At 50.6% G+C, this 17,187-nt stretch overlaps 1 protein-coding gene across 1 annotated transcript in view; it reads right to left on the minus strand.

Annotated features, from left to right (window-relative positions):
• Positions 1-16,948, minus strand: part of GPD2 (glycerol-3-phosphate dehydrogenase 2) — a 57,984-nt gene extending 41,036 nt beyond the window's left edge. The window contains exons 1-2 of the mRNA XM_074144818.1: positions 16,804-16,948; positions 5,763-5,870 (exon numbers count right to left, since the gene is read on the minus strand). Of these exons, the coding sequence (XP_074000919.1) occupies positions 5,763-5,864 (102 nt within the window). The 5' untranslated portion in view covers positions 5,865-5,870; positions 16,804-16,948. The remainder of the gene's footprint in view (positions 1-5,762; positions 5,871-16,803) is intronic.
• Between the last annotated feature and the right edge of the window lie 239 nt (positions 16,949-17,187).

The raw sequence follows: 17,187 nt of genomic DNA on the forward strand, positions 1-17,187 counted from the left end.
AAACGCAGATGGTGGGGAGGCGAGCAGAAGTGGAGCAGGGAGGGAAATGGCCATGAGCTCCCAGTTCCAGCCCCTCCTCGCTCTCACCTCTGCACAGGCACCCGGGGAGAAACCCAGCTTCCGCGTCATTCTTCTGAGCAATGAATTCTGTACGTTCCCACCCATTTTTGCCTCCTGCCCCGCTCTCTCCCCAGCACCCTCTCCTCTCTAGCAGCGCTAAGAACTTTTACATCCCCCAAAGCGTGGTTAGAAACTTACATCCCCCCAGTATGGTTCAGTGATGCGGTTCCAGAAGGTGTTTTTCCAGGGAGCGACAGACACAAGGAGGGAGAGGACCCAGCCATCCCTGCCATCTCTCCTGCTGGTGGCCATGGAGATGTCCCTCCGGCCACTGTGCTGCCACGGGGGTTTGCTGGGACCCCTCTGATGGCCACTGGCTCTGCAGAGCTTCGGTGGCCAGTTTGCCCAAACCACGGTGTTCCCCTGCCCACATGGAAGGTTTTCCCCTTGAACACCTGGAAGCTGGGACAAGGCCACAACGTTCTGGGAGTCACGGCCACTGTCACTGTCTGGTTTCCCTGGGGACACCAGTGCATCCAGCATGCTTTTACTGGTGTGCCAGTGCAGCTAGTGCAGACACAGCCGGCGCAGACGTCCCCGCTTCCCTAAATGCCACCCTGTGACTCGGGGACAGCAGCGACAAGGAGGAAACCGCAAAGGCCAAAACCACTCATGGCTTTAGCCTTGCACGTGTTCGGGCTGATCGAGCTCAGCCACGTACACTCTGTTTGCTAAAATTTTTTAAAAAGTGAAAAATCTCAAGGTTCGTTTTGCACTACGTTTCCAGACAGGCCTTCTCCAGCGAAACAAGGGGCTATTTTCAAAGCGCGGAACCTAACTTCAGGAAAACAACAGGATACCAGAAAAACAAAAGGCAAAGTTCAAGAAGCACTACGATTTGGGTTTGAGTGTATTTTTTTGTTTTTAAACACCTTCTACACAGCAAAGGGCTGGCGGCAAAGCCCAGGGCAGCGTCCCAAGCAGAGCACGGAGATTAGCACTGGAACACAGGCAAAGTGATTAGCGCCCCAGGAATTGATATAGATATGATTCATCTTGCTGTCAATTAAATGCGAGAGTGAAGAAAAGCCGCATAGAGGGATTCCATCTGCAATAACGTGATTAGTTTGGCAGTGAACAAGTGTGTTTACTGAAATAAGCAATTGCTGTTTATATCTACAATTTCTCAGGCAAGAGTTCCTTGAATGGGTTTGATTACACTCTCAGCGAGAGGAAATTTAGTTTGGCAGTTTGAATTCAATCATGAAGTTATAAAGTGATCTAGTAATCCATAAGCAAGCGCTCCTGTTAATTTGCTAATGCAAATCTCCAGGTAGGTTTGTGGAGTCAAATTCATCATCCTTAGTCATTTAAAAAAGGGAAAAAAAAAAAAAAAAGGGGGGGAGTAATGAAGCAAGCCCAAAAGCAGGCCCGGCTGCATTACCGTATTATCACGGTCGATCGGATTGCCCTTGATGAGCAATTCCTGGTGGCCACGGCTCTACTCGCCCACCAGAAAGACAAAGCCTTGCCCGGTGGCTTGGGAAGCGCCAGCATCTCGTACAGCTCCAGCACATGGCCGTGCTTTTCCCCTTAATCATTACAGAGAGGGAGCGGGGGGAATAAATCATCAGTGGTCTCCAGTTCAAACGTGGCACATCAAAGAATCCCCACCTCACATCTAGTACTCGCCCCCTTGGCTCAATGTGTTAAAATAAAGGCACAAAAAGCAGGAATACAGGAATTCTACGGGAAGTGAGAGAAACTGTTATTTCCACTCCTGTCAGCGTTGGTAGCGCTGGGGCAACACCGGCAAGGGCTGGCTGTGTCACCTCTGCCATTCAGGTACCGGAATATTTGAGGGCAAATCAATCAATTCTGTACACAGCCTGTGTGATTTCTGTCTCAGAGGGGATCCACCTCAGATGCAATTCTTTTCAGGAGCTGGTGACGGGCAGTCAGTGTAGCATCCATGGATTTGAGAGTCCCTGTATAGTTCAAGATGAAACTCATTTACAGTGATAGCACTGAAAAATATGGAAGAGTCTATGCACACTGGCTTTACCCAAAAACAGCTCAGGAGGGACTAGTTCCTTCAGCTCCTTGCAGCATCTGCTGTGCAGAGCTCCCCAACTGTCCCCTTTTCTCTGGAAAAGGGTTTTTCTTCTTAATCTAACCCAAGGCCTCCCTGCCAGACCCCTGCGTTTGTCAGGCTGCAGGGAAAGCCTGACCAGCTCCTGACGGGTAACGGTGACTCGGTCTGAAAGCACCACTCCTGTGTGTTTACTGAGAGGGGCTTTGCTTGAATTAGTGTCATTCCCACTTATTCCCTCGCACACAGCGTTAGGCTAACCCATCCCATTAATTCAGTAAATACCCCGGTGATCAGGCTACTGTAAAACACACAGAAGCGCAACACCCATCCATCAGTTTAGGAGTTAAACCCAACAACAGCTCCATCATGTCGACATGTGTCCCCGTCCCCACTCCGCGGGAACCGCGTGTTGTCGGAAAGCCCAGCACAAATAAGGGCAATTTCCCGAGCCCCTTGGACACCTGCACGTGCCCCCTACGGATAGACATATATATGAGGTTATACTGCCTCAACTGCTGCTGCAGAAACCTACCCCAAAGTGCCAGCACACATGGGATAAAAATCTTAAAACCCAGGACAGACCTGAATCAATGGAGTGTTTTATTTCCAAGGAGTAAACGTTTTTCAGCCGCTCACATACAGACAAGGGTAACCACGCTAATGGGGCCGTTCTCCTCCTGGCTGGGCTTTGGCTCTCAAACCCAGCACGGACAATTTAAATTTCAACATCGGAAATTGCCAATACTCATCCCTTTTAGCAGACAAACCATTTGACTAACAAATCCAAATGACCTCCCACCCGTCCTCAAGGGCCAGAATCTCACCCCCCTTCAGCTTCTCCCTCGGAATTACCCGGGACAGCCAAGTTTCAGAGCAACATCCAAAACAGGGGAGTGAATGTGGAAAACAAAGAAAAATGGATCAACTCATCTGTGTGCTCAGGATTTGGAGCTGGATGAGGTCTTTGTTCCGTACCTGGGTGTCCCTAATTCCTGGACTGACAGCCAGGCACCGAGTGAGGCAATACCAACGTGGGTAAAAACTCTGAGCCTTTTATTTCTGTCTTATTCTGTGAGGGATTCTGTTCTTGAAATAACACCAGATTTCCTACAATGTGTAGCCAATTAGTGCACATCTTGGGGCAACATCCTCCTCTGGCAAAGGCAGCCGGGATCTTTGCCCCAGCGCCTATGTGATTGGCAGGCTTCATTAAAAAGAGGACACCCGGGCCGGGGGACGTGCCCACAGCTGAGAGATGTCGAGACGGCAAACAGAGTGTCCTCTTTTGTGTCAGCCCCCCCGGTTCTGCATTAGGTGTTTAAGGCAGCAGCTTTAAGGGACACCATGTGGGAATGGTGGGAGCGAGAACAACACGACAACAACCCGCCGTTCACTTGACAGACCCGTTTGCTTACACAGACGCTGGGGACGTGCAGAGCCTTTGGAGATGGAGCCCACACAGTAGGTTTAGACACTGAGGGACGAGTGGTTATTTCATTTTGAGACCGTGATCACCTCCTGTAAAACCTGGGGGTTTAATCTGTCTCTGGAAGTTCATATCGGCCATCCGTTCCCAGAAAAAATGGGAATTCCCTGCATTCTGGAATACCGCATATACAGGAAGTGAGCTATCCACATCACTTCCCCCTTCCAATTCACAGAATCATAGAATGGTTAGAGTTGGAAGGGACCTTAAAGCCCATCCAGTGCCACCCCCTGCCCTGGGCAGGGACACCTCCCACCAGACCAGGTTGCTCCAAGCCCCCTCCAACCTGGCCTTGAACCCCTCCAGGGATGGGGCAGCCACAGCTTCTCGGGGCAACCTGGGCCAGGCTCTCACCACCCTCACAGCAAAGAGGTTCTTCCCCACATCTCATCTCCATCTCCTCTCTGTCAGTGTCAAACCCTTCCCCCTCCTCCTGTGGCTCCCCTCCCTCATCCAGAGTCCCTCCCCAGCTTTCCTGGAGCCCCCTGAGGGACTGGAAGGGGCTCTAAGGTCTCCCTGGAGCCTTCTCTTCTCCAGGCTGAACAACCCCAACTCCTTCTCTTATTTATAGTCCTAAAATTTGCAGCTGCCCTTCCTGACAGCAATGAGGGCAGGCTGTAAAACCCCGTGCTAAGGCTCCAGCAAGAGGCGGCAGCAGCACTGTCAGCGAGGTGCACGACAGGCAGCCCAATGGGAAGCTCACTTTCAATGCTAGGTTTTCTTTTCTCCAACGGTATCTGAAGCCATAAGGATCCCGGCTTATCCACTTCCCAGTGAGAGTCCCCAGAAATGACTCGTCTCATTTGCTTTCCCAATACCTCAGCTGCTCCTCCTCCTCCCCATAGAAATAGCCAGAAAATTCGGATTATCCTTTATTCAGCTGTAACACACACCTCCATGGAGCTCAGTGAAGACTCTCTCCCATCACCCACTGTTTTACCTTCAACCAGACCATTAAGATCCGCTTCTTCTGTTCCTGTTTTCAGTCTGCCCAGTCTGAACGGCACCTCGGAGTAAACGTGTGGTAACGAACATGGTTCACAGAGTAACAGCTTGTCTCCATGAAGAGCTGCCTGATGACGTTCCTCAGGCGAGAAGCAGGAAACCCCAGGCGAAAGGAGCACCTCTCACCCAGCTCTCAGGCTTCCCAAAGGAAGTTGGGTTTAAGCTTTTTCCAGACCCAGGCTGAAGGAAATGGGACCCAAGCTCTGACTGCACTTACTGCAACCTTTTTAGGGAACGCCGACTGCCAAGAGTTTTGGCCAAACGCGAGGTGCCAGCCCCACAGCCCACACCCAACACAAGCTCAGGCGAGGTGTTCCCCTACACGCACCCGCTAAGCCCAGACATGGTTGTTTGATAGAACTCTAAAGCACAGAATTGCCTTAAATCAATGGGCATTTGTTTGCTTTAAGACAAAGAGCAGTGGTCGATCCCCGCCAGCTTTGCCCAAAACCAGTGCACAACTGGTGTTCCTTTTACTGATCTCTCCGTTACAGAGCCCAGTGACTCCCACTCTCCCGCGAGGAGCAGACAGGCCGATGGAATCTGCATTCTACAGCAGCCAGAATCCATACAGGAGCTGACACCGGACCCCGCTGCCTCTCCGTCTGCTCCCACTACTTTAGCAGGGAGTGGCTGGTGTCCACCAGAAGCGATGGGAGCCTCTCCATGGGCTTCCCTGGCACAGATCCTGTCCCCAAAACAGTTTTCAGCTTTCTGAACCCAATGAGAGCTGCCCCCATGACTGTTCTGAAGCTGAGCTTTTCCGAGGTGGTGCTACGGCTTCACTTCAAGCTTCCAAGCTTGAAAATACCGTCCAAACTCTGCTTACTGCTGCTACTTCAATCAGTGCTTTCCACTCCTCCTCCAAGCAAGTAAAATCCCAGCAGTACACAAAGGTCATTTTTTAAAGGATGTAGAGGAATCGCACTTCCCCACTGGTTAGAGACCCACAACAGTGAAACATCGTTTAATGCCATCCTCCAGATTAGCACCTACCAAAGCAAGCGCAGAGGCTCTTGGCATTCCTTCCCAAACAAAACTATTCGCACAAGCCTAACATACGCTCAAACAGATTTTAAGTTTCATATTTTATCAGAAATCATAATTAATACTTACGTGTTTGTTTCTATACTGAGAAAATTGAGAGAGGCCAAAAACTGTTGCTATGGCACCTCCTCCAATGAGAGCAGTTCCTTTCACTGCCTTCTGAAATGCCATTTTTTACTGTAAGAAAAGAAGATAAAAATTAATAGGCAGTTTTACTGTGTTAGAATCTAGGCTGCACAGAATAGACCATTTGTAGAAACTGAATACAATGTTGTGACAAGTTGAAACTTAGGGTAGCAATATATTAATTAGCGATTTCATTGCAATATTAATAATTTCTAAACAAAGTCTAGACAGAGGCGAGCCAGAGCGCTCCGATATTTGCTGTGAAAGCTGAACGACAAAAGAGGATTTAGATATAAAATTAGATGTACACACACACACGCATCCATTTAAACTTGTATATGTGACAAGTGCCTACTTTTGCCTACTGTGGCAAAAGCATAAGTCATGGGCCAGCTTCTTATCACAACAGAGCAGCTGATCCACATGACAAGATCACCTTTGGCTGCCCTCCCGTCCCATCAAGCTATTTCTACAGTCACATTAGCCCAACAGCTCTCCATCCTGCTTCCCAGCTGGGAATTCCCATCCCTGTATTCACCGTACACCAGCAAAGCTCGTCCTACCCAGGACTGGGGAAGAAGCTGGTCCTTCAGGAGCTTCAGCCTGAAGCAGCAGCAGAGACAGGGGACAAGATGAAGGAGCTTGAAACTGAGGCAGAACTTTTGTCACCCAGCTCCAAAGGGTTTCAAACTAGCCCTATGTGGGTCAGGCAAATTGTTGAAAGACCCAGTGTTCGGACACTGAATGAAAAGTGTGCACGGAACTGACCTGAATCTTAAGCAGGCAGCACCAGATCCATGCTCCCAGGGCCGCAGCAGCTCACGTGGCATTGGGAACAACAGTCATCGAGTCTCAGGGGCTCCCGTCAGCGCCCCAAGCCCCCCGGCTACGAAGACCCCTTTTTCCAAGCCCCAGACCCACCCAGCAGCCTCCACGCAGGAGATTTAGCACTGTTAAGGCTTAAAGCAGAAGCCGGCACCATGTACAGCCCCGTGCCAACACCGGACACCAGCGGACTCACAACGTGGCAGGAGGGCCCCGGGCCAGGAGCAGGGAGAGGTGGCGAGTCCCACCCCGGGGCTGGCCAGTGGCTCAGCCCTCGCCTTGGTCCCTGGTCCTATGGGTCATCCCTGCTGTCCTGCTCTGGCACAGCTTCCTAGCCCTCCCTGCCCATCTCACACCAAACACACCACAAACCGTTATTCTCAGCAGTGTATGGCTTCTTGGCAAGAGTTGCAGCAAACTACTTACAACCGATGAGTCCTTTCTTTGACCTTATAAATAGAATTAAACATGAAATACTGTATGTTACTGTACATCTATACACACCTCATCTTTTTTCTCCTACTAGTTTTTCCAGCTAGCATAATTGTTCTTTTTTCTTAAAAAAATACACCAAACGTTTAAGAGACAAACCAAAGAAGAAAACTTCATTTTTAAGATGGTACAGAACTTAGCGTCACTCCCCGTGCGCTTTGCTTGCGGCACACTCGGTGTGAGGGGGAATTCCACACACAATCGCTGTACACAAGCATTCGATGTGCAGATGCTGTAGGTATGTACCGTATGCAAGGGATTATTGTACAGAAGGGCCAAGACTTGCTGCTTCCCCCAAGTTTTTCTGCAGAGCATCATGTGCGCTCTCAAAGACCCCACCGTAACACCCTCTCTTGGTACGTACAGAGAGTAGCACATTTTCCACCTACTTCACACTTTGGTCTCAAAAAGACCAACTTCATCTTTCCTTTATCCCATGACAGGGAAAGGCAACAGCCGAAAAACCCCATGGCAAGGGAAGTTTATTGAAGGAAAGTTTCTATGGCGGTTTGGCAATGCACTGTAGCTGCCTCCCCCGGTTCCAGCTCCCGGGGGGCACAAGGGTCCCCATCAGGTTCATGGTCCCCTGCCCAGTGGCATCGCAGGTGGGATACCACGGCAAGAGGAATGTGAGTGCCCAAGGAGGAGGGCTGCCCGTGGAGGGGACATGCCAGAGCACTCCCAGAGCAGCCGGGCACAGCCAGCTCCAGGGACAGCCACGCATGCCGGGACGCGGGCCTGTCACATACCTGTCACCCCTCTCCCATCTGTTGTCACCCCTCTCCCATCCATCCGGCACAAGTCTCCCAGGACAGGATTTGAGCCATCTGAGAAGCGTCCCGAGCAGAGTGCCTCAGAACCAGGCCCTACCTTGCAGCCTTCTCAGCCCTCCCCAAATTAAAACGCAAAAACTAACCGTCAGCTAAACCCCAGCACCATGAATCTGCAAACCCAGACTTTGTGTTATGGCTTCTACACACCTCGCAGTGCCTACCCATGAAGTCGTAACACAATAGGAAATTCCGTGCTGCAGAAGAATTAAAATTTCTCCCTGCAGCTGGAAAACCTGCACCGCCACCCCCGCACCCATCACCTCCTGCAGAAGACAAGCACTGAGACAACCAACATCAGGTCACGTACCGTCTGTAGCCCCACGAAGCATATGGCGACGGCGCACACGTACGCACCATCCAAGCACTCTGTGTACTACACGCTCCCACCAGAAGGTTCCTTCAAGGCACCAGAATAACAGCTCCTCTCCCAGGCTGCAAGCCGGTGGCACTCTGGGAGCAGTTTCACACACCTTACGCATCAGCAAAGGACTCACTTCAAGCAAGAGCATAAACCCCTCGCGAGTGCCTGTGCTGGGAACACAATATGCTCTAGAATCCAAGGGAGTTCAAAAAGAACAAATTAGCATCTTCCAACAAGCCGGCTTACGTGTGTGCAGAGCTCCGGGCTCTCAGGAGAGCACAGGGAAGTGCAGCCTTTCCCTTCTTCACCAGCCTCAGTAAGGCACAGTGATGGCTGAAGCACCGATCCCTACTTATCCCTGTTCAACCAAACTCCTCAAAAGTTCCCTGCGGGCCCACAGGAAAGCTGGGGAGGGACTCTGGATCAGGGAGGGGAGCCATAGGAGGAGGGGGAAGGGTTTGACCCTGAAAGAGGGGAGATTGAGCTGAGATGTGGGGAAGAAGTTCTTTGCTGTGAGGGTGGTGAGAGCCTGGCCCAGGTTGCCCCGAGAAGCTGTGGCTGCCCCATCCCTGGAGGGGTTCAAGGCCAGGTTGGAGGGGGCTTGGAGCCTGGTCTGGTGGGAGGTGTCCCTGCCCAGGGCAGGGGGTGGCACTGGATGGGCTTTAAGGTCCCTTCCCACCCAAACCATTCTGTGACTCTATGATATGATCCTCCTTCAAGGTTTCTGCCTTTGCTGCCCGTGATGCAGCTTCTGTTCTGCTGTGGTTTCCAGCCCAGTGTGTAGGTCTCTCTCTGCCCCTTTCATTCTGCAGGACAAGCTACAACACACAGACCCTGCCAGGCTCAGTGCCCGCTGTACAGGAGGCATTTCCAGCCTCAGCCGTGGGTAAAGAGCTACCCTCTGCTTGCCCGACAGCCAGGTACGTGTGCCATTAGCCCTCCTCAGAGCTGACAGCCAGATTATATGCAATTCTCCAGGGAAAGGAACACTCCCGGGGGATCGGCTGCTCAAATTACCACGTAAATCTTGCTCACCATCGGTAAAAGGAGCTTATTCAGGGAGAGAAAGGAAAATACGGCTTAACATAAGCTACTCCAATGCCGAGCCAGACAGGCATTCAAACCTACAGACGGTGATTTACACCAAGAACATCTCAATTTCATCCCAGGCACCCGCCAGCCCACGCTCGCGAGGGATGAGCAGATGTATTTGGATGAGGCAGAGTGGAGCTGAGGGCATTAACGGGTACCACAGGTAGGCAGAGCCCTGGACACACCGCTGGCAGGGACACCATAGATCCTTTCCGAAAGGAAGGGCATGGCATGCGGGACACGGCACGCAGCCAGGTCTCCTCTCGGCAGGAGGGGGCTTAGACCCTGTCCCAGCGCACACACAACCCAGGAGAAATTACAGGTTCTCTGAATATGGGTTTTCTCCTCAAGTTCCATCCCGGTATGGCCACTAAAGGCTGCTGCCAGCACCAAGCAGGATAAACCAGAGCACAAAAGACAAAAGGGGAAAGAAAGCAGTTCACATAGTTCTGACAACGGTTGTACACACAGCGCTATGGACACAGGAGCCTACGCTTAAAAACCCCTCCTCTTTTGCAAGTAGGTAATAAAACTTGACTCTCTTCCAAGCTGAGATCGATACAGCTTGTGATGGAGATGGAATTTTATTTTAATGGAAATTATAATAGCAAACAGCAGGAGAAGCGGTGCAGTCACAAATAAGTCATCTTTCCATAACACAAATATTTTGAGTCATCTTTAAAAATGGCTCAAACAGTGCACAGTGCTTTAATGCTGTAGGTGCCATCTGACACCATAAATACACACGTTAAGCCTTATCCTTAGTTCTGGTATAGCTCATAAATGGCACCCTTTGGACCCATGTCCTCAGCGCCAGGGGGACTGAAGTCCCCGACAGGCTCTGGAACAGGCTCCAGCAGGCGCAAGGAGCCCTTGCATGGGAGCAGCCAGTGGCAAGCATGAGGAGTGGGGAGAGGCGACAGCACGGTCCGTCCAAGGAGCTGAATAACCCACAGGGAGCATTTCACAGGGACATTTGCTCAAACTCCCAGCTATTAAAGGATTCCCAAGAAGAAATAGGATTTAAATTTGAAACACAAAGGGGAAAATAAAAGCAAGAGCTAGTTACGTGAAATGGAAACTACACTACAGATTTATCAGGAAGAATTCCTGCTTTCAGTTTCCAGAAGTTAAAAAAGTTAATACGAACTGTGGTCACAGCAGGAAGGGCTCCCTCCTGCAGAGCATTTCTTAACCAGCAATCCAGCGCCGCGCTCACTTGGATGTAAAGCAGCGTGTGGCAGTCACTTCCAGAGGAAGCTCCAACTCCAGAGTCAAGGCTGGAGGTCCCCAGGTGAAGCCCAGGAGCTGCCAGAGCCTGGACCTCCCGCACCACGGGCAAGGGCTCCGCTTCCTCAGTTAACACACTGTGTAAAGGCAGGGTTCTTCTGCTTCACTTTCAGCCCCGTGTTCAAACACCAAAAAGCAGACGAAGCACAACCTACATCCTGTTTTTTTAAAGAAGGGATTTCAACACCCGTCTGCAGGAGATACTGGTGAACAGCGTGCCCCCGTGACAAAGATCTGCCACCCCACAGTTCTCGCGAGCCTGATGGCACTCCTAGGAGTGACCTGCCTTCCTCATCTCCCGTAATGCCTGGCCCAGGTAGCTTCTTACCGAGGTGTGAACTCGGCACCTACAAGGGCCTCCATGTCTGCCCGAGGAGGCCAGGGCAGCTGAAAAGCATTGCCATCGCCGGCATTCCTGTACCCAAGCACTTCCTAATTATTAAGATATGGGGCTGGATCAAAGCAGCACGCGGCCAAAGCCGGGGGAAAGAATGAGAAGAATGAGGGCAGAGGGATGGTGGAAAACTCAGCTGCCGCACGGCGAGGTAGAGATCGGAGAGAGATGAGTACTTTAGGGAAAGCGGAGAGACAGATGGATAGAGGCTGCAGAGCTTCGCAAGAGGAGTGTGTGACGCCCTGCGTGCTGCCATCAGACATGGTGTATGAGACGCAAAACCTGTTAAATTAAGAGAAGAAATCCAATCTGTTATGTTGTATATCTGAGTGCTTTATGAGGCCATTACCATGGAATCTGGGTGCTTCGCATTCCATTTTAAACGAACACATCTAATAAAGTGAGTCACTCAATGGAAGACTTAAAAATAGAAAACTTATAATCATCCCCACTCCAGTTTGCATAACTTGCCACTGGCACGGCACCATTGTCTAATTCAGGCTTTCTTGGTCCTTCCCAAAGCTTCTCAGGTAAGTTTGGGATGATGAGAGCCCCAGACCAACATCCCTCCAGGCTGAGCCGAGAGCCTTGTGCCGCCTCTGCTCCCCCGAACAGCTAAGTCACTCCGCTCCCTTTCATTCAGCTTGTGGTCCTGCTGGCAGGAATACCTGAAAGGTGGCCACCGTGACAGGGACAGGACAGCAGGACAGGCCACATTAGGATTCTTACTGGGGGTAACTTCAGCGTTTCAAGCCAGGCTGTTCTGAGAGCGTGTTAGTGGCAGCTTATGGCTGTGCCAATGCAGGAAGTGGCCAAATAACTAGAAAAAGGGGATGTCAGCAGAAAATAATCCTGTTGGCACCCCCTTTGACAGGATGATCTACCAGCTCTCCCAGAGCGGCTGCTCTCTGCTTTTTAGAAGACTGAAGCAGTTAATACCACACTACATAGATGTCAGACCACACTAACTGAAGTAATCTCGTGGTTCCTCAAACCAGAACAAGTAAACATCTCGGAAGCAAGTGATTAAAGTTCAAACCAGCCCGAACTGAAGATGCTTGCCCTGCAGCAGTCCTAATAGCCACCCAGCATCCCTCCCCGCGGCTGATAAGGCGCTGATCTCCCGGGCTGGGCTATGTGTTACCAAACCAGCAGGGCCAGTGAACCGGAGAACAAAGCAGCATGCTCTGAAGGGCAACCCAAGCTTGTGGGCTACCTCGCCAGCAGAAGCCTGGGCCACTGACTCATGAGCTTGTGACTCGTACGTGTAATTACTGTAAAGCCCTATCTATAACGGAGCCACACACCAAGAAAGAGTTCCAGCGGGTATGAAACGTGGCTGATACCACAGCAGAGCCCATCCTCCAGATCCTCTCCTAAAGCCTCCGATGGTTGCTTCGGGTTCTTAAACACAGGTTACGGCACTTAAAGTAATTATCCAAGAGCTACCTCACCAGCCAAGCACACAAACATAACCCACAATACCTAGCCAGCTCACAGGGTTACAACTCCCTTTAAGCCACAGACCACACCACAAATTTGTAAGTTCCTGTACAGGGAACTAAAAACCCGAAAACCCCATGGGCCGCCCCGCACTAAGGAGTGGAAGTGAAGCACCATATGGGGAAAATCCTTCCCACGCTCCAGTACCCGCAACGAGCTCGACTATCGTGCCCAAAAGTAGTTGCAGTGCTTGTCATGCACAAAAATAAAGGAAAAACAAAGCAAAAAATAGGCGTACTATCCTCCTTCCTTCTCCTGGTCCCCACTGCCTCAACTCCTTCACTTGCCGTCTGCTCTCGGGCGAGCAGGACCTTCCCACCCAGCCTCAGACAATATCCCAACTGCTTTAAGTTCCATCCTACAAGGAACAAACTTTTTTGGCTTCTCTTTGCACTATTTGTATATTTAACCTAACCACTTCTGTTTCGTTACCCTCATACAAAAAAAAAAAAAAAAAAAAGAAAAAAAAAAAGCCTTACAGATAATGAGGGGAAAAGTCTGACTTGTAAATCTTTCCTGGGATTTCAGAGAGGGACAATGTTGCCAGAGAAAGCAGCGTGGTTGGGAGAGTGAGGCAACGCTCCCCGACAACGGTGGCTGCAGGGCCAAGTGCCGCACCTCACCACTTACAGGAACACAAAGAAACACCGAGGTCACCAGTGTTTTCAGCCTTCCCATCACACAAACTTCATAAATATATTTATCAGAAAAGTATTTCAATTCTCTCCTGCCCTACTGAATGATTACTTCAAGATCTGCCATCCAAGGAGCGGGAAACCCAGTTTCCAGCCTGATGACCGGCTAAATGGATGCCGGTTAAATGTATGCCGGAAGGTTTCCATACTTCGCTGTTCTTGTGCCAACACTGTCTTTCACTTAAATAGCTCAAACAGTCATTCCTGCTTTCTGTATTAGCGGGGGTTAATGTCAGCCCTAAAGCCCACCACACACACAACACACAAGTCACAAATACTGCAAACCCATTACTGCAATTAGAAAGAGATGTTCTTGTTAGAAGCAGTTAATTTATAGCTGTTCACCCTTTTTTTCTGATATTCTTTGTTCCGCTCATAGCTAGTGCGGATATTTGATTAAACAGTCTAGCAAGTCAGCTGGATCCCAACACTGAACTGTAGCCATGGTTTTCTCCCCCCTCCTTCCCCCCCCAGTTCAAACACTAAAGGAGAAAGGATTAAAAAACAAGGTGCTTTGCTTATTACAAGACTGGACACAGACCTGCGTATACAAACAGGTACCTGCTCAAAAAATAACTACAAATGAGGTGATTACTTAGGTGTGTCAAGGAAGTAACCCAGTTTTACACACTGGCATAAAGATTGAGACCTGATAGCACATGCAAATCTGATGCCAGAGGAGGGCCGTGCATTCAATACCATTTTGAAATCAGAATCAACCCTTGGTTTGAGCAACGCTTTGCTCAGCACAAAGGCGCAGGCTGGGACTTTGGATGCAGCCAGCAGAGAGAGGACAACCTGGGCTCCTCCGGCACCATCAGGACACGACCTGGAGCAAGTTCACCTGGCCTTTGGAAACCCCTCCTGAGATAAGGCTTCAAGTTCACTTGGCAACCTGGCTCAAAGAAAGTAATTTAAGGATACAAAATGTTTCTATAAGCAATACGGTGAGGCTGCAGCAGAGTTCTGATTACAAACTGTTTGTTCATTATGTAATAAAAGCCGTTTCCTAAAGCAATGGAAGCTTTTAGGAAGAAATGGGCTACACCCACATCAGCAAGAGCTGTGCCACAGCGGACCCCCAAAGCAAAACAGCAACTCATTTTGTGTTCATTTCTCTTTTTACCCAGCACTTGGCTTTTCAGCAGCCCCTCACTCTCCCGAGAGCAACCAACACGGCACGGTCCCCGGACAATGACAGGGACAGGTATCCATGCACTTCTGGGGGCAGGATGATGCGGTCCCGCTCCCATCAGCTGCAGGGGCACACCCTGGGTGATAAAGCTAATCCCCGGAAAAATGCAGGCGCAAACTACAACCGGAAGGGCAAGCAATATATAGGAGATTAACTAATTTATACAACTAGACCGCTTGTATAAATCGATCTTAAATCAAGCGCAGCACAGGCGCATATATTTCAGAAAAGGCAAAATAATTCTTTAAGTCCCGTTCGCCTGCATGTAAACAAGGACTATGATAAAAGTAAGCTGTTGCTTAACAGAGCTACTTGCTAACGCAAACCTTTGTTTGGAAACCACCGAGACATTCACATGGGAAAGCAGAGAGTAACAACTGCAAACTGGTTGTGGAAAAGGGACATTTCTTTTAAATATTTGCTGAAGCTTGCAGAGACTTGTGTGGAGACAAAGCAGGCAGCAGAAAGGAACCTGTACGAGCTTTCATTTGGAAAACTGGTTTGCATGAGTGGCCTTTGAAGCTGCCACATCCACCCGGCTTCCCAAAGCTCCACTAGATCTGTGGATCCCCAGAGAAAATATTGCATTATATAATAAGGGCCCAGCTCACCAAGTTGTCATTACTACTCTGCTGCTGCGCAGCCATACATGCGCACACACATAATTAAGCGAAACAAAGTATGTATCTGTACGTCTACAACCAAAGTAACACTATAAATTAGATACAAGGTGTGTGTATAATTTTTTATGCACATTGGTGCCTACTCAAAACTTTCATCCCAAGTTAGACTAAATTAAAATTGGCAAATGGCTAACATTAAAATTAATCATATTCTGGTTGTTGCTGTTATAGAAGAGCCAATACTGGATTTTGCCCTAGCTACCAACCCTTAAAGATCTTGAAGTATAAGACTGAGTCTTTACTGGCTAATCATCTGTCACTGCTCATCACTGACCGTTTCTGAGGAACCGTACCTATGAATAAGTGAGAAAAAGAAAAGGCCCGATTGACTTCAATTAAAAATACACCACACTCTTAACAGCTGGGTCTCCGAGCTTGCTTCTTATCCATGATCAGAAGGTTACCTTACAAAGGGACTTCTGAGCCTTCAGGCCAACATCAGTGTAATTACACTTGAGCAACCCTCTCATGCTGGGAAACTTTCTGGGTGGAAACCCCATCGCAGGAGAGCAGCCACAGCTCACAGAGAGCAGACTGCAAACATGGAGAATGAAAACAGGACACAGGGAGAAGTCTGGCCATCACCTGAGAGCACCAGAGGACAGAAGCAAGAGTCTGTAGTGGTGACAGAGTCACGTCTCTGCAGGGATCCAAGCCTTGAAGAGGAAGTTGTCCTTATCTCCTTGGCTGCCCTGCTAGTAGCCAGACGTGGAGCGTGCCTGGCCAGCCTAGTGAGGTGTCCCCGTGTCCCAGCCTGGCGAGGTGTCCTCGCGTCCCAGCTTGGCGAGGTGTCCCAGCTGTGCCTCGATCCCCACGGAGCTCTGCAAGAGCCCGACAGCACCAAAGGGACACCAGGAGGGGTGACAAGGAGCAGGCAGAGAAGGAAAGTGCAGAGCGGGGAAGGGAGCGGCGGTGGAAGGGAGCTGGCTGGCAATGCGACTTTGCTACCACCTTACAGTAAATAATAGAGTAAACTCAGCAGTCTCAAGGTCTACACACCTTGTTTAAACTCAAGGTCTACACACACACACACACACACGCATTTATAATTTTTCCTGTACTAATGGGCTTACAAAGGTTTACTGAAGCCATTAGTTAGAAGAGAGAACGTCCTGGTTTGAGGCAAGAACCCAGATAAGAACGCAGGGAAGTTTAGGACTTACTTGTTACAGCGACACGCTCTCACCCAGAAACTGTCCCGCGGAAACGTTCAAGGCCAGCGAGGAGTAACCGTCTGCATTTCCCACACTCCAGTGTGACTACAGCTACGCTATTATTTGCCCAGCATTTTTAATAATAGGAGATGCGGTATTCTACCAGCTCTACCCGAGACAGAAAAATCTAGTGAAAGATTCCTGCAAAAACCCCTCTCTGTTTCTCATATATGTGCAGGCAGATACCCATAGAGAGCAGGGCTGTGCCTCGGCTGTGAGGGAGCTCAGGGTGACAACACACAGACAAACGGGACAGCTGCCGAGTGCTTTATGCTCCTGCCATTAAAACAACCACACGCTCCATTTTTAGGTCGCTCTTTCCTGTAAGCTCCCCCCCCCCTCCTCCGCTAGCAACACCCCACCACCACACACCACCACCATCACCACCACAACCGAAAGCCACTTACTCCAACAGCCCGGCCGAGCCCCGCGTCCCTCACGGCGGGAGGAGACGGAGGGAGGGCTCCCTCCGCGCCTCCCTCTCCTCTCCCCGCTCCGCCTCAGCCTCAGCCTCCCCCGCCCTGCCCGCCGCCTCAGCCAGCCGGCAGGGCCGTCCGAGGGCGGGACGGTTCTCCTCAGGAAGGGGAAGCCGCGCTAGGCCCCGCCGCTGCGGCCTGTTCCCGCCCTCCGAGCCGCGGGCTGGAGTAAGGGGCGTCGCGGCCCTTCGCGGCCCCTCCTCCGGCTCGGGCCGGGCAGGAGGCGGGGGCCTGCCCCATCCGTGGGCCTGGCGTGGGGCACACGGGTGGGGCAGGCCCCCGCCTCCCGTCGGCCGGAGCCGCCCACAGGGGGCA

Source organism: Numenius arquata, chromosome 3 (assembly GCF_964106895.1).
Source record: "Numenius arquata chromosome 3, bNumArq3.hap1.1, whole genome shotgun sequence".
Taxonomy (NCBI): Eukaryota; Metazoa; Chordata; class Aves; order Charadriiformes; family Scolopacidae; genus Numenius; species Numenius arquata.